The sequence below is a fragment of the Melanotaenia boesemani genome, chromosome 10 (assembly GCF_017639745.1).
Source record: "Melanotaenia boesemani isolate fMelBoe1 chromosome 10, fMelBoe1.pri, whole genome shotgun sequence".
NCBI classification, from domain to species: domain Eukaryota; kingdom Metazoa; phylum Chordata; class Actinopteri; order Atheriniformes; family Melanotaeniidae; genus Melanotaenia; species Melanotaenia boesemani.
Window position 1 is genome coordinate 8,159,076 of NC_055691.1, and position 24,286 is coordinate 8,183,361.

Consider the following 24,286-nt stretch of genomic DNA (forward strand, 5'->3'; position numbering starts at 1 on the left):
ATGTTTGTAGAAGTGGATCCATCCTGAAGTAGTCCATCCTGCTTTTGCAGCTTTTCATCCTTTCCTGACATGACCACACAGAGCCTCTTTAACTAACTTATTTACTTATTTAGAAAAGAGCAAGCATTTTGACATGCTATGACAAGAAAAGCTAAATAATTAAATTAACAAACTAATACACACTACACTTCACAAAATGAACCATGTAGCAGGACTTTGTAGGCTTTGTAGACATGAGTCAGTGACCAGTAAAATTAATATTATCAGTAAGCGAAGAATTAATATGTCTGTTAAAGTGTCTATAAGTTTTAAACACACAGTTATTTTGATAAGATTTCATACAAGAGTCAAAATATGATTTAATTTGAATGCAAAAACTGTCTTTTGGTTGTTCTCACCCAAAAGAAGGATGATGCCTCCAGGGACACTTGCCCTCCTGCTTTTTGCAGTATTACTACCTCATCTTAAAAATAATGACCTCTTCCTGTAAATGAGTTGTATGAACCTTTGCCTTCCCTTCTGCACAAAAGACATGGGCATTAATGAACCCCCGCCCCCTATCACCCCCCCATTTTTTTTATTTTTTTATAATTTACATTTGTTATGTGGGCTAATCACTGCTGGCTGGAGGCTGTGTGGGAAATGTGATTAGTGCGTGAGTTCTAATTAAGTCTGTGAAGCCTCACACACACGGGTAGACAAGCTGTACGCTTACACGTGTAACAGGAAGGCTTAAGACACACGCATACTTTTATGTGCACACAGAAATAGGAGAACTCGCATTCACGCACGTGCAGTGGATCAAACAGATATTACTCTGGGGAGGCTACAGTAAAGAAGAATGATGCAACAGAACCGTTGATCCATCTGCATCTCGCGCATCCTTCCCCACACACACATCGTCCCGTCCACTGCAGTGCCTAAGACGTCCTATCACACAGCCACCTCAAGCTTCAGCATTCACACGAACGCACACACGCACAGAGACGCTGACTCAGATGCACGCAGTTGGTGTTCGCGCGCCCCCAGCGGCAATGCAGCGGCGCTGCTGCTCGTGCGCCGGCGTTAAAAAGCAGCGGGCGGCGCGCTGGGGCCACAGTGTGGGGTGTGTGTGGAGCAAGAGACACTGAAAAGTTAGTAGCGGATTTTTTTCTTGCGTCTGACCTGCAGCAGCATCAGTTGAGAGCATCATCATGGCAAACAAAGCACAGCAGCCTCCTCACCTGCACCTGGCCGAGGTCACCGCGTCCCAGTTCCTCGACATTTGGAAACATTTCGACGTAGACGGTAGGAGTTTGTTTAAAAGTTTATTCAAAACCATTTTAAAACACTCATTTATATAAAAAAAAAATGTCAGTTTTAGTAAACATCGGATTAAATGAGGATTAACGGTAATGATTCGGAAAAATGTGAGGAAATGCACAATTTAATAAATAAAAAGAAGACGTGTCATTTTTGGATATTGAAACGTGTCTTTGGTAGACTTACAGATAAGGGAAAACGTTGATGTATATAATAACTATTTAAAAATATATATAAAATGTCACTTTTCCAGTCATAACAGAAACTTTCCTAGAAGATTTTAGGACTATAAGTGAACTATTTTTGTCGACAAATCTGAATCAGTTTCTTGTTGGAATAAAGTAGTTTACAAAAGACATTTTCGTAGAACAAATTGTTCAACCTCTTGCTTTAGAACATGATGTCTTGCCATCGAGAATTTTTTACAGTCCCAGGAGAATTTTTGATGTATTTCTAATCAACTTAATTTATCATAAATGGCACAAATGACTGAATTCGTGTTACATGTGTTATATATCAGTCTGAATGTTGTATGAACTGTGAAATGTAAACGAAACAGTGACTGGAGCGGAGTTTTGTGCGCAATCTGCTGCGCGCACATTGCGCACCTGTCATGGTACATGGAGTACTTTTTAATGTTGCGGTCTTTACACATTGATTTATTTTGAATTTTAGTCCAACTTTGCATTCACTTTTTCATTAGAGTTTTGTTACAAGATGATTCAGTGGTCTACATTAATGATAGTTATCTTTAATGAGTAGTGATACCTTCATGGTCAAGTTTCCAAATACAGACAGGGTTTTTGAAGTTTTATCTTCAAGTGCGATGTGTCTGGTCGTTGTGCCTTTGTAAAGATTGACTTGCTTAAAAATTGATCAAGTGATTTGACGTCTGGAAACAGAAAAATTGATCTGTGGCACTAATTTATCAGCGTCCCATCACTATAGTGACACACATCTTTCTTATCAACAAATCTCACTCCTGATGGCTCAGAGCTTCTTGTCCGGTATCTCAGTTTAGTCTTTTTATCTCAATCTACAAATGTTTCTATATATAGTCCCAATCTGATGTTTTCATTTCTTAGAGCCTATAGGCTCCTCCGTTTTAAGAGTCCGTACAAAGTGGTCAGTCTAAAATCAGGGATCAGCAACTCCGGTCCTTGAGGGCCAGTGTCCTGCAGGTTTTAGATGCCTCAAATGAAATGATTCTCCAACAGCTTGTTACCAAGTTTTGCAGATATCTGTCAATGATCCATTCATTTGAATCAGTTGTGTTGGAGCAGGGAAACATCTAAAACCTGCAAGACACTGGCCCACGAGGGCCAGAGTTGCTGATCCAACAATCAGTCTGAGATTAAACAATTTTGTGTTCTTTGAAATTTATTGAATTGTTAAGTAAGTTTTTATCAAAATGCCAGGACAAGTCAGACATAATCCCAATCAAGTTCAATTAATTAATCTCAGAATTCTTGCATAAAATGTGATGGATAAGTGTGATTCATAGCAAGTTTTCAGTCCTGTTTCCCTAAGGTAACTTTGTTAACTTGTCCAAATCCCACCTGCAGATGAGGCAAGAGTGTTTCACCTATTTGCTTTACGCTCCTGGGAAATCGTTGTCAGCGTGATCTGTTTTGACACCAGCACACAAGCTGAAACATTTTCCTCTGGGAAATCAAGGTGCGATGAGGTGCTGGGTGGGGCAAAAGGCTCAGCAGCTGAGCTCCTCTAAATTAGTCAGTGTGCAAAGAAAGGTGACGTATCTGTCACCCAGGTGTTTTCTGTCCCCAGTGCTGAGCTATTTTCCATACTGTGGTTTGCAATGAACCACTTTGCAAAATAAATTCTACCAGTGAGCATCCACAGATTTGGCTACAGTGTTTGGTTTCTCCTCTAATTACTAGGAGCATTGCCTGACTCGTCTGAAAGAAAGGAGAGCTAATTTGTTTTCTCAAATTGAGTAAACATCTTTGAGTTGCAGATAAAAATACACAGGAGGCGATACACCCAGAGATGATGAAACCATATATTCCCTTGTTGGCCCAGGATCAAATCTCAGCTGGATTGCATCACTCTGAAGCTCTTCTTCTCCACTCCTGTCTTATCTCTTTCTTCTGTCTCCATCAAGCCTTCTAGTTCCTCCCTTTCAAAGGAATAAAAAGAAACTATTGCAAATTCTGGGGCTAATTATAGAGCATTTACTGTCAGTTATTTCCCAATGACTTGCAAGTGGAAGTTTAAAACACCATTGTAAACCTGCCTCCTGAACTCACCCAGCAGTGATTGCTACACAAAATATTTAAATAGACAAGGCAGCACTCTCTTTTGAAAGGCAAATGCACTTTATGTACACTTCAAATATGCACTCACTGTGCACAACTGCCCACTTTTAGAGTTTTGGCATACAGGGGTCAAAATTTTGCATCAAAACCAGAAATAAAGTTTTTTTTTGTTTGTTTGTTTGTTTGTTTGTTTTTGAGTCTCCTGAGATTGTAGTGACGCAAAAGCCCAGGTTGTGTGTGTGTGTGTGTATGTATGTATATATATATATATATATATATATATATATATATATATATATATTTCAACCAACTGTGGTTTTATGAACTTTTATCTTAGTGTTTGGTGCATGTTTGGAGCACATGTGCAGAAAGGTCACCGTATATGATATGATATGAAGTCGGTGCTAAAGAATCCCTCTCATGATGATTTATAAAACTGTTCATTTCTCTCTATAACAACATAATAAGCTGGAAAATGCTGCAAATGTGCTCACTGCATAGATTTGGCGCAGTTTGGTGCAACATGGACACACTCCAATTAGACTGCAGTACTTTATACATTTAATTACAAAGGAAAAAAAAGAATATATTTTCATGGTTTTAGAGGCTGGGAAGAGAAAGCTCTTTTGAAAAAAAGTAGTGCAATCACCAACAGATGCTGTCTTGCACAAATGTAATGGGTATATGGATCCATTGCTGCATGCATTAAATGTATGACAGCAGTCCAGAATAATCTTCTTCAGAATCTATTTCTATTGTCAGTTGTTTTAATTTGCTTTGTAGTTCATCACATCTCACTTTGTTTAATTATCAAGCAAGCCGTTTCCTTTCAGAATGCCAAATGTCAATAAGACCCACAGGAGAGAGGCTTGATTGTAATGAGGCATTTCACTGTCCCACTTACTAAAACAGCAGAGTTTTTATTCATGAGTTTTGATAAGATCACTGAGAAATGCATATGTGTATGCACAAACACACACACATTTCCATGGACAGAACAAAGAAGACTAAGATGTTGGTTGGATAAAGAAAAGGAGTTAAATCAAAAATGGCAGAAAGAGATGGCGCGTTAAGAGGAAGAAGAGAGGAAGTGGAAGGCATAATAATCTTTGTTAGAGTTTAATGAGGCAGCTCTGCCTTCCAGGGTTTTATTGAAGCAGCTAGTCACATTGTTTGGAGCCATCTGTCCAGCCATTCAGCATGGTTCTTGATAGAATATTGGCACAGGCGTGCATACTACCTGGGTGAAGCATGCACACTCATTTATTGTCTGAATGTGCTCTCGGGGCAACAGAACACCAGGAATAAAAATAAAACAAGATAAGGGAAGAAGAAAATCAACTTTACAGCCATACCAGATAAATTTGCCATGACAGAATCTAAGACATATGATTTAATTCATTTTAAGATAAAGACCAACTGATTGAGTCGAAGGCTCTCATTCTTCTTGAAAAACTTATATTCAGGTTGAATTCGTGCTGATGGCTTTGTATCTCAGGAGGTTGTATATCTTGATAAGATAGCCGTTAAATGCACTATTGATCTCTGCACACATGATAGAAGCTCTGTGAGAATCACCACTTCGAAAATCTAAGAAAAGACCATTTTCTATTTAATGTCTGTTCGGGCTTGCAGTCCTGTGAATACAGTCTTTAAGGAGTGATCAGTTTGCATTGTGTCAGTCAATAGTGTAATCTATTAGAAGGACAGGAGGAGACACAAGGAAAGGAGCTCGTGTTTGAATCAATAGCACAAGAAAATCGAGCCACGATGCAATCTTTTTGACACTGTGAGCAGATCTGCACGTGTCGCTTTTATTATCAGCATCATTTCTTTGACACAATATAATGACGTTCGGGTGTTATTTGTCTGTGCCCAAAGGTAATGGCTACATTGAAGGAAAGGAGCTGGAGAACTTCTTCAGGGAGCTGGAGACTGCCCGGAGAGGAGCTGGGGTGGTGAGTTCAGGGACAATCAGTTCATCATAAATCACTGCTGACTTTGGTTTTACTCATTGTTTTTACACATGTTTTTAGGACCCTTCAAACCCCATTTTCAGAGAAAAGATGAAGGAGTTCATGCAGAAGTTTGACAAGAACAAAGATGGACGCATTGAGATGTCAGAGGTAAGGTCATGATTGAAAAAGATACCACTCTCATATGTGTTGAAACTCTCATAACCTTAAAACCAGCTAGATAAGCCTTGTTTAAAGAATGGAAATAATGGAACAAAACATTAAAAGCCTCATTAATCTATTAAAGTGACATCCTTGCCATTCAAATTTAGAATATTTCTAGGCTTTATTCCAACATATGACTTATAGTGATGGAGAAAACCACAGTACATGAAGTTAGGTATAATGCCAAATCCAGAGTTACAGTTTTCTTACGGATGTGTTGACAGTGGGTGAAAGCAGCTGAAAATACAGATTTGCTTTCATTTCTGACCTCTGGATATTTGTCGGGCAAAAGAGAAAGGCTGCAACCAGAAACTGGAGCAAAACACAATTTAGAGCAATGAGACATGACACATCTATCCATCGCTGTCATCAGTAAATATCGACCAATCAGGTCAACAAAACAAAGTTGCCAGTAATGACTTAAAAATAAAAAAAACTTCCATGTTAATTTGTACTATATTTTTTGGCCACAATGGAATCATTTGTAGCTTGGCAAGATAGATTATCTAATGACTTTGACTTTGCTAGAATTTAAATGTCAGTCAAGTTCTGGTGTTGAGAGCAAAAGACAGGAAGCAAAGGGAAGTTTGCATAATGCTGCTATTTGTTTAAAAATGCCAGTTCTTGAAATGAAATCAGTGTGAGATCAAAACAACCATTCCTATTTATTGTTTCCTATCCATTAAAGCAACTTTAGAATAAGTTTTTCTACTGTGTTTGCTTTAAGAAAATTGTGAAAAAGAAGACAAAAATAATTTACACAGCCAAATGTACAGTCTCAAAGGCTTCAGATACAATCGATTTCCATGATGGTCTCTCTAAAGTATCACTGGGATTCCCCAATTTTCCATTTTCAGAATGGAATCGGAGAAAGACGTGAGAAGGGGTTTCTGCTGGATCAGTTTTCTGCTGCTGGCTTGGAAAATTAGATAACAGTTCAATGTATTGGATGAATATCCAACATTTGAGTCTTTGTCCAAACCACCGTAATATTCAATAAATATTTTTAACTTTAGCATGGCCCAGCTTCTGAGGTTATGGCTCTGTATTATTTATGTCTTAGTTGCCCATTTTGAAGCTTTGCAGACAAAAAGCTCCCCATCTTTTCTCTCCCAGAACATCAACTTCACCATCTCGTTCTCACCACTTCCATTTTCCTGTCATTTCTCCCTGCAGCTGGCCCAGATTCTCCCAACTGAAGAGAACTTCTTGCTCTGCTTCAGACAGTTTGTCAGCTCCAGCGCTGAGTTTATGGCGGTAAGATTTTATTTTAAAATTTTCATGGAGTATTTTTATTTATCTGTCTATTGAGTTATGCTAGACAGCTGCTATCAGTGACCCTTTTGTTTGGGTCTGGTTTGGACACTTCCTTTTTGCAGAAGTGTCTTTTTCGCAATAAATTATCATTAACCAGAGTTAGTCAACTGTGGACTGCCTGTATGTTTTCACTCCTACCTACTAGCTAATTTCATGGGTTAATTCCCTCTGGATTGTTGAAGGTGCAGCAATTAGTGACATGTGCACATGGCTGCACATGTCTGATGCTGAGATTTGGAAAAAGCCATATGCTAGTTTGAGTGTAAACTGTGAGTTGTGCTACAAATCATGTGACCACAGAGCCATCAGTGACTAGTTAGTTTGCTGAGCACGTACAGAGGCCGATAAATAATGTATGACAATTAACTAAGGACAAGAAAGATACTTTTCTTGAAAAGTACAAATTTGCATGTAAAAAAAAAACAGCTAATTGTTTGCAGTGTTGCAGCCATGATATTCGTTGCAACTACCGCAAAATACAAGTAAGGCTTTGGAGGATTCAGCTAATTTTATGTGAACTGTTGGCTTTGCTGTTTCACGATCAGTAACTGATCAATGTTAATTACTTAGGATGTAAATGCTACTCCAATGATAAAATGTCAGTATTCTGGACTCATCTGAGTTGTGGGAATGTAGTATAGGGATTTGTACACTTGCACATGCACAATAAAAATGTCAATCTGAGGGTGGAAGAAAATGAATGATTCAGCTTTAAAAGTTAAAAACAGAAATAAAACCTTGCCATTAATGTGGTTTATAGTCGTTTTGTGTGTGCTGATAGCCTGTAAAGTAACATAGCTTGAACACACTCTCCCATTAAATCTAATAGGGGTGTGTCCAAACTTTTGACTGGTAATGTATATCCATAAAATGTTTTCTGCTAACTAACTTTAATTTGCTTTTGGCATAAATTACAACATATGAAAAACTAACTGTTAAAGAAACATCGTGATGGTTCACTCAAAAGAAAACCACATCAATCCCACGTTAATCTATTTGATGTCATGGTAAATGACAAAAAAAATGCTTTTAAAAAATATATATGGGCAACTTTTATTCTAAACAAGTTATACAGCTGCTGAGATACAGCTGAGGAAGGGTATCATAAGGGCATCATGTGCAAATTACCGACGTTCAACCACATCCTTCTAGCAAAAAGAGACGCCACAGTACAGTGGGCAGTACTTCCGGTTTAAATACAATTATTTTGCTTGAAATGTAAACGACAGGGTGAAACAAGCCAACAGTAATGCTAAAATGTAAACTGTGAACATTTTTAATGGAAAAAGAAAACAAAAACAAAAAAGGAACACGGACATGTAGACTAGGGACAGTATAAGAAAAAAAAAGAATCTAACTGCAAACTGAAACAGAAACTCGCTAGCCATAATACTGCTATCACAATAAAAGTTGTCTGCCCCCTGGTGGTCACAGGAGATAATTACATGTATGGTCAAGTTAGACATGTTACCTGTGTGTTTTACTTCCTGTGAACTTCCTATGAATCAAATGTGTCTCCCTTTTGTGGTCATATGTTGCAATAACATCCTAAGTGAACTAAATTTGGTAGCGAAATGATTGAAAATTATGTACGACATAAATTTTTTTCTGTACTCAAGGACGACATTAATTCTAATCGTGTTAACCAGTTGCTGAAATTAATGAGAAAGAACAAGAGATAGTGTTCTATCCCTCTAGGAGTTGGAGTGGGTATTTCCGGTTTAAATGCCGTTATGCTTGAAATGTAAAGACGGTGAAACAAACTAGAAGGGGTTCTGAAATGTAAACCTCGCAAATTTCTTATTGGGGAAAAAAACAAAACAAAAAACCGAAATCGGGGAATGAAACTGTAGCTAGCTATAATCACAGTGGGACTTGTCTGCCCTCTGGTGGTCAAAAGAGGTAATTACAAATAAAGTCAAGTTAGAGAAGTTGTATGTTATACATCCTACGATTGCTTGCAAAAGCCACAATAAAAGTCTTACAAAAGCGACTTTTAAAAAACCCGCTTGTAAATACAAAACTCAGTCTTACCATTTTAGAAACCAATAGCTCACATGTAGAATTGAGGCAAGTTTTCTCTTAAAAAAAAAAAAAAAAGTTATGATAATGGATGTATTTATTGGACTGATTTTATAAACAGAACAAAACGGAAATAATTGGCAAGCGTTTCATCAATTTCATCAAGGTTTGGCTAGTGATTTAGCCAACTTCAAGAATTTCGTATCTTGAACAAATCCTTAACTTGTGGGAACTTAGACATAGGAAGCAGAGTGTGTACAAATTAAATTAAAACCAGAGTTAGCTTCTAGCTAGTTTATTTCCATTCTTCTGACTCCTAATTTCTTTGTTTTGTTTTGTTATGGCAGTATAATGCAGTCACCAGTCATGCGGGAGTTTTGTCATCAAAGCTACTTATAAAGCATTGGGTAAATGAATAGACTTCAAGTACTTCAAGTTAAAAAGTTACTTTATTGAAACATAAATGACAGGTGAAATAAGCTAGGAGTGCTAAAATGTAAACCACAGAAAATATTATAAAACAGAGAAAGCATCAAAGGCATATATTTGAGACTTATAGTTTTTCTATGAGGTTCTGTTTGGCACGATAAAATATAATTAAATTGCAAACTGGAACAGAAATTCGCTAGCTACAGTGCTACAAACTGTACCTAGTAGCTATAACCAATGCTGACTACAACCACCATCAAGGTGGGTACATTGCTTATATGTAGTACTTCCGGTCAATTTGTCAAAAACAAAATAAAAGCCCCGCAAAGACGTGTAAAGGCCAACTTTCAAACAAATAAACAGCTTCCGTAAACCTATCATTTGAAAAAAAAAATAAATAAATAAGGACGTGCTTAAAGAGACAGCAGTGTGTTGTACATGTGGCAATGTACAAAATGAGAAGCAGTGCTTTTTGTTTTAATGAGCAAAACTGAATAGTTTATGTTATCATAGGCAGATTTTAGGAAATTATGCAGCTCCGGCTAGAAACAACAGATATTATTTTGATGTAATATGAGAGACCATTTGTGGAAGTATAAAGCGACTTTACAGTTTTTACTAAGGTTTGTTAAAATGATTAAACAGCTATATGAAAGAAAACACTAACATAGAAAACAAAGAACATTTAACACAGTGTCTGGGGAAACAGTATAAAAATTATTTTTATAGATGGCACCTTAAATCATCCATAAGTGACAGTTCATTTACAGGTCTTCCTGTTTCTTCTGCTGTTAAGCACTCAAGTTGGATTCTTTAGAAACCACTGATATGAAGTTTGAGTGCTGCTGTGAATTGTGAATAATAAATGACTGGAGAAGTAAGAAGAATACCTTCTAAGAAGATTGTGGAAAAAGGAAATAATTTATTTCACCAAATACCACTGGGGAACACAGTAAGAGAAAATGGCAGATTTCAAGTCAGATTTGCTGCATTGGGAGAATGGAGGTAACTGCTGCTGGCATTTCCTGAGGATCTCCTCAGTGTTAGAGGAAAAGCTAAGCAACCAGCCGAAGATAGTGCCCAAGTATCCATACTCCTTCACAATCCCCACAAGCCTCCCATGAATGATGCTGGTAACTGCTGCAGCTAGATGCTGCTGCTTGTTGGAGAATGTCACCACCATCTCCTTGGTCTTATTCATGTTCAGCTGCAGACAGGAGCTGTCACACCAGTCCACAATGTCCTGAGCCATTGTGCTGCACTGGTCCTGAGAGCAGAGACAGAAGAAGTGTGTCATCTGTAAACTTTACCAGGTGGCAGTTTGGCTGGAGGCTCAGCAGTCATCTGTGTAAAGGATCAAGAGCAGCAGTGAGAAGACCCAGTCCTGCAGGGAGCTAGTTGAAGCATGAAGAAGACCAGAGAATTTGTTATTAACCAGGACCTTATGCAACCAGTTAGTGAAGAAGTGTGGAGGATTTACAATACATGTGAGGAAGAAACTCTTCCCGTGTCATATTGGGATGGAATAACAAAACAGCAGGAGGAAAACAAATGAAAGGGAAGGTGTGGAGAGACCGAAGAATACTAAGGGCAAAGGGAGACAGCGGTAATAGAGATGCTGTAAATGAAACGTCAATGAAGAGTTGAGGGCCAGGGTTTGAGAACATAAAAGAGGGAGGGGGGGTAATCAGTCTTTGTTGAAAGGGGAGCTGGGAGAGAAGTTGTTAAAGGGTTAGAATGAGGAAGCAGAAACTTCTATTTTCAGAGTCATATATAATGGATAACACCACTGTAGCTCCTCTCTGCAAAGCCCAGAGGAGGAGCAGGAGAAGAAGGGGAGGAGGCCATCCATCTTTGATAAGGAGCCCTTCTTTGGACAGGGACAGCTGCTAGATTAAAACATTCATTAAAATGACTTTCTTTTTCTCCCTCATCCCTCTCTGCCTCTCGTCACCCGGCGCTCTGTATGTGGGCGGATGGGATTGTATTGAAAGCTGTGTGATTACAGGGATAGTCCAGGCTTTTCAGGTCGTCCCTCTGCAACGATTTCTGCTCTGCAGCAGAAGAAAGTCAAAGTCTTTGCGCAGTCTAAAGAGCGAACAGGGGGTCGATCAGAGATTTGTTTGTGGGGAAGAAATGTAAATCACGGTAGTTGTATCTGTGCTGAAAAAGAGCTTTAAACTTAATATCTCTTTTTTTTATTTCTGTCAGGCATGGCGGCGATATGATACAGATCGCAGTGGCTACATTGAAGCAAATGAACTGAAGGTAACAAAAGGGTGATTGTAATCAATCCATTCACACAAATCATTGGAAAAATAGCTTTTATTTAATATTTAATCTTCATCTCATGAGATAACCATGTCAAAGCCTTTTTTTTTTTAAACTGTAACATTTATTTATTTATTTGTTTATTTATTTATTTATACACCTGCTTATAATGTCATACTTAATATATTTTATCTTCTTTTTCTCCTTTTCCCTTTTTCATTTGCACATCAACACTCACACTCACTAACAGACTACAAACCCTAAACTGTAATCATCAGATGCTCTGACATGTGTTTAATTCCCCTGATTTTTCAAGTGTATTCACTATGCTTTCACTTGTGTGTATGTTTACATTTATATCTATGTTACTCCCTTTTTGCATGTTATTTTGTTTACACCAATAAAAAAAGAGGAAGAAAAGTGAAAATAATCCTTTACATGTTTTTGTGTTGTGCTCAGTAACTACTTTTCTTACTGGAAACCATTCTGAATTTATGTGCTAAAAACAGAAGTCTTTTGTTAAAGGTGTGAGTTTTATATCCAGGAGTGAGGTGAGAAGACTAAATATGGAGGTAGATTTTGGTGAAACATTAGCAGTAAGGGAGCGTGCCTCTTTTGTGTGCAAAAAATGCCCTGAAATCATAGTTTTGTTCACTCACATTATAGATATATTTCCCCACTGTTACTCAGTGATACTGGTCCAACCTTGTATCACCTTTAAGTGTTTGTTTTTACAGGCGCAGGTTTTAAAAATTAATTAAATGGCACAGCAGATCAAGCAAAACATTTGTTTAGTTCAATATAAAGACAGGAAGCATTGCGTAAACAGAAAGCATGGTTGTGCTCCACCAAGAACAAAAATGCAACATAGAGGACAAATTTAGGTTTGTTCCTTTAGCAACATTTAGAATATGAGTTATTGATCATGGAAGTCTGAGTCTGTCTGTAAATGTCTTAAAGGTGGTATACTGCTAACACACACTCTCTCTCTCTTTATATAAACATATATATAAATTCATTTTGGAGCAAACTGTGACCTTCTGTGTGACTTTTAGTCAATCCATTGGCAGCAAAAAAATGTAATTCTCTTAATTCTTAATTATGATATCAGATGTTCTGCACACATTAAGATAAGATTCAAATGGTATTCAAGTGAGCATTTGTTTTTAATCTGCAGATGGTCCTCTTCAACCTAAACTTAAAAAAGAAGATGAAAGTAAAAGTATAGTGTAATGGAAACTTTTTACCAGGGAATATCTTGGTCAAACATCTTCCACTGTGTTTCTGGCCCAACAAAGCAATTCTCTGTTTAGGTTTTATGTATTTATTTGTTTTCAGAAGCTTTTATTGTCTTTGTTATCTTTGACATATTTGATCATGTTGTTTTACTATTGTGTGATTGGTCAGGAATTTGAAAAACTTAATGCTGGTTATTGCTGAAAAAAGTGAAGCTGAAAGTTGACATATCTGCTTTTCTGCTGGTGTTAAAGATTCAGGAAGGTTAAACAGATAGTTTTAAGGTACAGCTGGTCGGGGCAATGTGGATGAACAAAAATTTATACACCACATATTGAATTTAAAGACAAAGATTGCTCTGTGCAATAACCTGCCCCACCTCAAGAACAAGAACACATTTCTCTATTCTTGTGGAGTATATAACATCCTTTATGTGTATAACATCAGCTAGCACAGACAACTAGTCATGGCCGATAGGCTGAAAACCAGATCTGTTGATGATGATCAATAGTTGCTCAAACAATTTTGTGCCCCCTTGTGAATAGAGATACAATCATCCTCAAGGGGCTTCCTCCCATCATGATAGCAACACTTATTGATTTGCAGTGACCCGAGCCATCCCAGCATAATGCCTTTACAGCATAACAGAACTGCATCCCTTCACTGTGGGGGTAAAGCATTCAGGCCTGGACCAATCTGTTCATGTATGCCACACATGTAGTTAACCATGAAACAAGAAGATGGTCCTCTGATCAGACTGCTTTTTCCACATCTCTATTTCTCATCTAGATGTGTGCCTGTGACTTTTCATCACCAATCTCTCAAATTTCCATTGTCTTTGTAAAAAGAGGTTTATGTACTTCAAGCCCACCATTAATAACCCCCTCCTGTGTAACATGCTGATGGCCTGTTCTAGCAGACAGTTCCATCACATCCTGTACTGACAGTCACTCGAGGAAGAGATTCCCTTCTTACTTACATTTTGCACTGATGCAAAGTATCCATCACCAAATGTGTACAGTCAACTAAAAATTCTAACCCAGTTCACAGATGTTTCCCCACAGATCTACATGCAGATGCCACTGCAGGAAACAGCCAACCGAGAGTTTTTGAGACTGAAACTCACTTATAGAGTTTTATATTATTTTGTTGTCCTGTACGATTCAGCACGGGTTGATATGTGTAGAAGGTATTTCACTTTCCCAAAAGTTTTACTTGTACCTTCTCAGGAACTGGCTTCCCATGTAGATAAAAGATAGAACCTGAGATCAAATTACCAGCCATGTAAATTGCAAGTTTGATCATGATACTATCATATCAATTCAATTCATAATGATTTGATATTCACCAGTATCACAAACTCTGCCTTGATATGATTTTGATTTGATTCAGGGTCCAGGAATCGATACGAGACAATATCACTTTCAAATTTAATATGATCTCTTCCATCCATATTACATCTAAATCAAAGTAACTAAAATATCAAAATCTAATTTTCCTCTTGAGCTCAGTCAGGCATTTAAATGAAAAACAATCTGTTCTTTGAACAAATATAGACTGTACCAGGCTCTGTATATTGAACTTTAAAATGTTGTAAAATCATGTAGAAGAAAACCTAAAGAATACATTTTTGTATAAATTAAGGACACAGACATTTTTGTTCTTAGAACAAAGACAATGGAAATAATTTATTATTTTCTTGCTTAAGCACATCTTACAGATAATGATTGTATTGGTGTTTGATCCATATTTTCCTTTTAAATTGATGCTATTAGATCATTGATAGTTGAAATGATGCATAGATGTATACCAATGTAATATTATACTCATATGTACTAGACTGTATATAACCGGTGAGGATTCCTGTGGCGATTCTTGATCTAATCAGTAGTTAGCCTTGTCTTCATGTCATAACTGTTTTCTGTTCAGCTAGACTTGAACCTTCACTGAGGCAAAAACATAAATAGTTAGCATCAATTATGTGGTCCTACCTACAGCATAAAAGAAAACCAAGCCATACTGCACTGTGCAGTTAGCTTAAAATTTTATTCAAAATCAAAATGAACTGGCCTGTTTAGCATTTTCATAAAGCCACACAGCACGATTGGATGTAAACTGTGAAATGTGCTTTTTGGAAGCTTCAGCATTTGCAGTGTTTCTTCTAACCATATTCAGACAGTCACAAGAGCGACATAAACTGTAAAATTTAAATCGCCTGAATCTGCCCAAGAAGCCTTTTTTTCCACTGAATTGAATTGAACTGCAAAACATAAATATCATTGTGAATTTGCTGTGCCCCGCTTTATACATGTGAGCATATGTGTGAACCCAGCCAAGAGCGTTAAGTGACTGACTCAGGAGAATAAAGTGGCTGCTCCACAGGAAATTCCCTAAAGTTTACATGTGGGTTTTTTGGTCAGGTGAGGATCTGGATGCAAAAACCTTCACAGATTACACAAATGTTTTCCACTCCAACATTTCTTGGATATTCCGTGTCATTCCGTTAAAGGAGGTTCTTTCCACTGGGGAGCTGAGTGATAATGCGGTCAGCTATTGTGAATCATGTGCAGATTAGGCTGCTCTGATTGTTTTGGGAATCACATTTTTCCCAACTGACCAGATGTGAGATGATACTCAGGTGTAGCTTTTCGGAAGCACTGGAAAAATGCAGATGAGATTTCAGATGCCAGACGTGCGTCTCGCCACATAATTGTAAGCAGATGTGGAAACACTGACTCAAGTAGCTGACAGGTGATATAATACATTTGATGTATGGCTACTTCACCTCTCATATTTCAAAGAGGCTATAAATTTGCTATATGGTGCTGGGTTGTTTTTCTTTTATTTTTCATAAAAAACACAACATGATATAACAAACTGGAAAATAATCAAATACTTCTGTCTTCCTATCCTTAGTTTTTATCCTAGGTTTGTTCCCTCCTCTCTCTCTTTCTTTTTTTACTTGAAGATTTCCTTTATTCATACAGTCTCCTAATTTATTTCCTTTCTTTCCTTTGGATGCTGCAGTATGTGTATTTCAAAACTACCTTTATTTAAGCATTTTAATTATTCTTTTATCTTTTCTGACTTTGTAGAAAAACTTTAAGTTTGATATTGTAGTTTAGAAGTCAACAAACTCATAAATATTATGTGAATACACCTATACAAGCCAGCATCTGTAATTCTTGTATCATATATAGTATATTTGATAATCATACAGATCAATTTCCCTTTTTTCTTCTAATCAGCCTGTGTATACCTCCATCCTCAGGGCTTTCTGTCAGACCTGCTGGAGAAGGCTAACAGACACTACGATGATCAAAAGCTGCAGGAGTACACACAGACCATTGTAAGACTGTTTTCTCACACACTGAAGCACCCAAAGCATGCTGCATGTTGGACAGGTTTTATGCTCCGTACATTAAGGACACAAATGTCAGAATTTTATCAAAAATATTTCTCTTTTTTGACAGGAAAACAGAAGTTAGGTTCTAATAATGCATCAAACTCTTTACAACTAGATAAACTAAAATAAAAACTAAAACATTGGGAGGATCAGTGAGTGTAACACTAACAGTAACACTGAGAACCATTGGAGCCTTACAGAAAGCTGCAAATATTAAATCCACTAGTCTGCAGGACCTCAGAGGTCTGCCATGTTGGTGGCAACAGCACTGTGTGGTTGTGCTCCATCAAGTCCTGCAGGTCATCTGACCAAAGCCCAGATGCACAAACATCTGTTTCTTTCTGGAAACCCTGGAGTTGAGCTGACCTGATTTTCTGAGGCAGTTTCCTCAAAGAGTGTCCAAAAATAGAGCTATTGTTTCTTTGCAGTTGCTTCATTGAATGAAATCAACTGAAGATTTCTCCACTTATCTCCCCAGCTCAGTATCTATCAGACATTGTTGGTTTAACCTTGTTTCGCAGCTGTCTTTTTTAAATTCAAATATTTAAGGCTGCTGTAAAGAGAGAAAATGCACAATGTTAGTAATTATAATGTTGAGACAGAGACATATGTCTGGTGTTTGTGTTGATGCAATTTACACTAATAACAACCAGTATGATGGCCTATGTTCACAACTGACACGCACTACATAACAACAAAAACAAGCAAAAGGTCCACTCAACAGTTACATACACGGTTAAGTTATGGTCATTACATGGACCAGACCAGACCAAGATTGCTATCTGTCCCAGCATGCAAGCACTGGAGGGAAATGGACTTACAAACCAACATATACTTGATTTATTCAGACAGACAGCTTTACAGCTCTGTACATTTTGTACACGATGTCAGTTGTTTTGTGATTATAATCATTCTGCTGTTGTGATCCTTCTTCTTCTTCTTCCTTTTTGTGTTATTGAAACACAACTGAAATGATGTGTTTCAGCAAAATGAATGCACGCACTGTGGTGTGTGGATTCATGCACCTGAAGCTGACCAATGACAGTAGACTAAGCTTTTTGGGGTGTGGTCAATCTCCCTAACTTAAGTTTTTAAAGAAAATGTGTGAATTTGCAAAGGCTAATGACACTTTTCTTTTACTTGATGTGAAGTTCAGCATATTGGAAGGTTTATGTACAGAAATAAAAAAGTTGTAAATATAATACAAAGAAAGCAACTTATGTCTATCCATTCTAATATTCTGTCAATAAAATTCTGGACAGCGTGGACATGTAAAACACTTTTCCTTCTTTTTCCTCTCTTTATCTTTCCATCGCTGTCTTGTTTCCTGCTCTGTAGCTCAGGATGTTTGATCTGAATGGAGATGGGAAACTGGGCCTTTCAGAGATGGCAAGGTAATATGCAATATTATTCACTTCTGTTCACAGTATAAACGTTAAAGCATATTTCCTTTTGATGGTTATTCATTGTCAGTGGATTTGAATAATTTAACAACTATCATGCCTTCTGCTAATGAAGTAAATCTCTTCCACAGGCTTCTCCCTGTTCAGGAGAATTTCCTTCTCAAATTCCAGGTACATAATGCTTATGTGTGTAACATATTTGTTTGTTTCTTTAAGAGGATCCCCATTAGCTGACATCAAGACGTCAGCTAGTCTTCCTGGGGTCCAGACTATAAACTATCAAAAACAAGTATTACAATAAATATCTCTGACATGCATTTTGCAATATTTGTAACAGACCTTTGTTCTTGGCATATTGTATCCTGATAATAATCTCATATCTGTTCCTTACAGGGTGTCAAGTTGACTTCTGAGCAATTCAATTCCATCTTCACATACTATGACAAGGTCAGTGTTATTCTTTTCAAACAAGGAATTCATATCTTCTGCATATTCCCAAACACAGCTCTTATCAGCTTTTCATCCACTGGATTTTAGCTGTCAGTGTATTTTGGCAGGAATGCTTCCTTTTATCATTCATCTCGAAAAGCTTGAGTTCTCCTGGTTTTTCTCTTCACATATTCTTATATCTACAACAAAGCTTGATGGTCACTTTTGTGAATACGAGTGTTTGCAGTAACCACCTCCCCTAGTTTCAGCCATGAAAGCACTGCTGTTGAGTACCAGTGAAATCCCATCTTTGACTTTGTTTAAATATCCATCAGTCAGGAATATGTTTTTAATTTAGCTAAACAAAATAGAAATGCAGCTTATCAGTGTTTTGTGTCTGAAAGTTGAACTGCTTCTGCAGTGACAGTGTAAAGAAAACAAATGTTGCCATCTGGATGACTCTGAGGTGTTTGGTTAAGAGCTGCCCTTTTGTTAAAGTCATGCAAATGCAAATTTTTGTTTTTTCAACTGATGGTGCTCATCGTCGATCAAGGCAAATGAGTTTGGCTTGGCACACCTGTCCCTGAGTAAACAGCTCATAGTGGTGGAGCTGTGGTTCAGTTAATGGCCATATTTTCCACATTAGCAGCAAACTGGTTGGGAGTGACTAAAGGGAGCAATATGATACAAGACAAAGAGGAAGAGAGCTGTGCAGTACATCTGCTAAGTCGTTTTTTTTTTCTTTTGTTTTTTTTTTTATGATGTGTTATGAGCTTTGTGAGCCTGAGGGATATGCTATGATCTAGGTGGCTTTAGGAATGCTGACTCAGTTTTAAATGGGCTGTTAGCTCTGCTATCACGCTGTTCCTTCTTATTTCCTTGTGAGTGTTGCAAAACTTATGTTAGTTCAGCAGCAGTGATTTCACCAAGTCATTGAATATTTTATCATTTGTTTCAAAAACATCCATAATGTGTCCTGATTCATTCACCCAGTGCACTCACAGTGGGATAATTACAAAATACACTCAGTGTTGGGAAAATGACTTTTGTTTAAAACGACTATTTATCGTATAAAAAAAACCTCATAAATTATTTACCTATTTCATCATGGCCGCATCATATAAGGATTATAACTTATTACTTTTAATTATATTTTTCTCTTGTAAAGTAAATGTCTGCGCTGGAAAATAAAGAGGCTGTCGGTGGTCTTTTAAGGTTTGACATATAACATTTTGAATGTTATATTATCTTTTCTTATGTTAAAATACCCAGTAATATACAAAATATTTTCACAATACAGGAGAGTTTTAATAAATTTAGAGGACATGGAGATTTCACATTACCTAAATTTCAAACTACCTGTAGGCGCTTTTGTGTGTCTGTATGTGGAGTAAAATATTGGACCAGGCTGGATTCCCAACACAAGGAATGCCCAAATATCTATAGATTTAAACTGTTAAATAAACGTATGATTTGGTCACAGTATAAAGATGGACCTGTTCTTTCACGTTAGTGGTATTGTCATTTTTTCCCTTGTTGGTATGTAATTATCATTTAATGTAAATGATCTTCTTCCCACTCCTATTTCAGCATGAAGGATTTGCATTTATTCTATTGAGTGAAATTGGACTGTCAAATGTTGTTGTACGTCGGTTTTTTGTGTCACAAGTGCTCAAAAAAAAGGAATGAAAAACAAATGAATGAAAATGAAAATATTGTTGAATTTCTAGCTCTGAAAGGCGACACAGCAACATTTATAGTGTGGTCAACTGACTTCTACATCTGCAGCTGCTATTTAAACTCAGACATACAGGCTTATACTTCCTCTCAACCATTGTGCTCTTCTCAGGAATTTAATCTGGTTCTGATTTTTTTCTGGTTCTGGGCCATCAAGCATGACTCGAGTGAATGTATTTCAGTAGGTAATCTAGTTTGTGTTTCTAACATGTTTAGTGTGCTTAGCTGAATGGGCAGGACTTGTACCTAGTTATCTAAGAAAATGATCATTTGATGCTCTTTAAGTGTCTGCTTTAAAGTAAGACATTATGTTTACTTCATGTTAACTATAGTTTTTATGCATATAATTGTATAATTATGCATATAATTTTAATGCCTAACTTCAACTAAGTGTTTAGTAATGTGTAAAACTGTAATGAAACAATAACTGAGGAACTCATAATAACCACATAACTTTGTACCATATGCTTACAATGTTTTTCTAGCTGTTTTAAATGTTGTTAAAAACATCAGCAGATTAGTGTGCAATATGTAGTAATACCTAACAAGGTGCTCAGGAGCAAGTCTGTTTTTTTCCCTTTCTTTCTTTTCTGTACTACTTTGCAATGTTTAGACAACAACTGCATCATACTTGGAGATAATTTGGATGTAGGGCTCATTATAAGGTAGTAAAAACACAGTGATTCTTATTTAAACATGATTCTACTCTAAAATAAATGCAAAATTAAATAGCTTCCTCCCAGAATCCCCTTAAATGTTACACACTGGAATTTTATTGCCTCTATCCAGGACTTGATTAAGATCCCTATTAAACTGAATTTGAAGTATTTTCTATTGAACCAACTTGCATTTTTTGACACAAGTAAGCTCTGTAAGCTATTCACAATAAAATTTAAATCTTTTTCACAAAAGCTTACAAGCATGGAGTTAGAGAGCAGTCCAGCACATCACAGGAGATGAGGGCATTGGGAAGGTTGCGTGCATGTTCATGTCTTGCATTTGACTGAAAACTTGCACTCTGGCTCTCTTGCTTACTTGCAGAGGACAGGGTTGAATGTTCAATCATACATGAGCCACTGCGGTCCATTCATGTGGATACTCTCTGTGAATGGAATGCTTCAATTTATATGTGTAATTAGCTTCATCATTTTGTTATGAGCTCAGCCCCTGCAGTGGTAAGACAGGCAGCTGCTGTCACTGGTGCTGAGAGATCACGCGCAGGGCAAAGTTTGGCCAGTCAGCTGAACACTAACATGGCTCACAGGGCCACAGCCCCAAACTGTGCAGGGACTTAAAATGACTGAAAAGCAAGATGGCACGCAGCTTAGAGAGATTCAACCTAATGTTTCTCTGCTTTCCACATAATTCTTTCATCCTCAAAGGGAAAATAAATAGAATTCACACTTTATTCCCAGGATCTGGGACACTTCAATCTGGCTATGTAAACATCAAAGGACATCTTTCAAAATTAAAAAAATTAGACTGGCAAGACACACAGCTAAGTCATCTTGATACTGAGCCCAGATGAACAGATCGCAGTCTTATTCCACTTGCCAAAGGCAAATTTCCAATAAGTTGGACTTGTCTTATGGCCCAAAACTTTATAAACACTGAGATGACACATAGCTCAATAATTAGAAAAGAGGATCCACACTGACTTCACAGCTAACCCTTTTCTTAGAGTTGTGAATGGAAAGTTTTTTTTAATAATTTGGCTAATACATTCATGACTGCTGCCATGAAATACTGAATGAAGTTGAGCAGTGGAGCAGGAGGAAACAATCATACACCAATCCGTCACAACATTTAAAACAACACGTCCACTTATTGCCACAAAAACAGCTCTGACTCTTCAGGGTATAGAAGGGGACGTCCCTGGCTGTTCACCGATGTTTGACACCAAGATGTGACTGTTATTCCTCATCTGTCAGGCTTGTTTGGGCCAACACTTCATGGTCTGTAACAGTGTTCAGTAGGTGGCAGGTGTTGGACCTGAGGCTCCACAGCAAAACGTTGCAGTGTAACAAAGTCATCCAAGCCACCTCTTCTGTTAGAGGTTTGCTATCAAGCAATAGATTCACTCTAGAAAGAAAAGTAACATAATCTTATCACCCTGTTTTCTTTTTCAGACTGTTCTAAATGTTTGCTAATGAAAAAACAAAGAAATATTCTTGTACTTTGTTGGTCTTTTCCAGGATGGGAACGGTTACATTGATGAGCATGAGCTGGAGGCTCTCCTACGAGATCTTTACCAGACAAACAAGAAGGTGAGGAAGGCATAAGCTGGCTTTACTGGAATTACTTTACACACCTTATGTGTGTAGATGCATACAATGCCTCTGCACCATCCAGCACTTAATGCAAGTTTGGTTGAGACATTTGGGACGTAATCCAATTTCTATGCCGTCACTTCTGCTCATAATAAGCTTGAAAGTATTTTAAAGCTAGCATTCCAATACCACATGCTATCCTGTATGACTGAGCATGCTGCATGTGTTACATAAGTATGACTGCTCTGGTTCTCAGTACTACAAAAGCTTAGATCAAAAGCTTTACTGATACCAGCAACAGATCCAAGCTGATTAACTGTTTGTCATTTTGGTTCCAGGATGTGTTTATTAGGCCCAAGAGAAATCAATATTTACTTCTGTTTGGAGAGCACAGCAAAAGGGAGAGCAAGAATTTTAAATCAAAGCACAAACACATCATAGAATTCACAATAATGTCAATTTAAATTAATTATTATCCTTGTATAGATAAGGCAGAGAAAACAGTTCAGATGCACAAATAATAGAGTTAACTCTGAATTAAACAATCACCCCTCATGAATAATATTGCTGGTTATTTTGCTTTTGCCTACATGCTTTTGATACTTTAACAATGTCTGACTTTATTTTCAAAACGTTGGTGGTTATTTAGTTTATGGTTTTGATGTTTCAGATACTGAGTAATGCTTTTAATAACATTAACCATCACAATTTGATGTGGATTTACAGGTTTGTTCCTCAAGATTTGTAGTTAAAGCTGAGTTTTATTTTATTTTATTTTGCTAATCTTTTTATAACTATGAAATAATAATTTGATCCGTAAGTGACGAGCACAGCCATTTTTTTTTACAAGGGTTACAAGGGTGATGATTTCTGCCCCCAAAATGGTGCTAGGTAGAGCATTTTTTCCCTCCAAGCAGCCATATCTTCTCTATCCTTATAACGAGCAGTTTCCCCAGAGGTGTTAACCCCACAAGGGTACAGTAAAAGCAAGATCCCGTATAGGTAACTAAAACATAAGCATGGTGGATAAAATTATTTTTGCTTCAACCAATATGCTGACCTCTCATTCTTTTGTTTAGGAGATGGATGCAAAGAGCCTGCAGGGCTACAAGGAGAGCATCATGAGCCTCTCCGATGGAGGAAAGCTTTACCGTGGCGAGCTGGAAATTGTCCTCTGCAGAGAACCAATTGTGTGACTCTTCTTCCTCTCCTCTTGCATATCTTTGTTTCTCTGCCTGCTTTGCCCTCTTCTCCTGAGACCACACCTACATTCAGCTGAGCAACATATACCAGGTGCATGTGCCAGACACCCCCTTCCCCATTCATTTCCCAAATTACTCCCCTTCATAATATGACAATTTCTGATTGAAAGATAAGTGCACTGTCAGCACGCAGCAGCTCTTGTTCCTCAAACCCTTATTTTGTGAAAACTGACCTTCCAAACCACCTAACCACCTTGATTTTTACCCTCAGACTCTCCTCTCAGTTCTCAGCTCATCCCCATCCATGCTGTGCCTGACTTGCAAATCCTGACCAAATGTTCAAACCCCTAACTCCACAGGAATAATAATCCTTGACCCTGTCTTCATTTCCCTTAATTCCCTGTCAACTTTGCATTAGATATACAGTCAAACAAAACTGCAGACAGATGTGTTTGATTGGTTGTGACTATAATCTGTGATTTTTCCATCTCTCCTCCTGAAACTATCTTCCATTAAAACTATTATGTATCATTTCCAGGATATGATTTTTCATATTCCATGTTTGTTTTTGCTGATACTGTCAACTGAAAAATATTAATAAAACATCTTCAGATAAAATCGCCTTGAACATGATATGAATGGGATCTTGTTTGAGTAATTGCTTTGCTGACCTTTTGTTTGTTTGGCCACGTTATCAAGGGTTCCTGACGTTACCTGCTTGCTTGCACGCAGGGTGACTCAGCTAAGAGAGATTAACAAATGTTGCAAATCCCAACTAAAACTAAACTGTTTGCCTTTAAATA

General features: G+C 37.4%; 1 protein-coding gene across 1 annotated transcript; it reads left to right on the plus strand.

Moving 5' to 3' along the window:
- Nucleotides 1-1,038: 1,038 nt before the first annotated feature.
- calb2a (calbindin 2a) lies at nt 1,039-24,105 on the plus strand. Its single transcript, XM_041998158.1, has 11 exons — nt 1,039-1,287; nt 5,463-5,539; nt 5,618-5,707; nt 6,938-7,018; nt 11,741-11,797; nt 16,308-16,385; nt 17,781-17,836; nt 17,977-18,016; nt 18,239-18,292; nt 22,207-22,278; nt 23,361-24,105. The coding sequence occupies exons 1-11, from the start codon at nt 1,194-1,196 to the stop codon at nt 23,475-23,477; spliced, it is 816 nt and encodes a 271-aa protein (XP_041854092.1). The 5' UTR covers nt 1,039-1,193; the 3' UTR covers nt 23,478-24,105.
- The last annotated feature ends 181 nt before the right edge of the window (nt 24,106-24,286 follow it).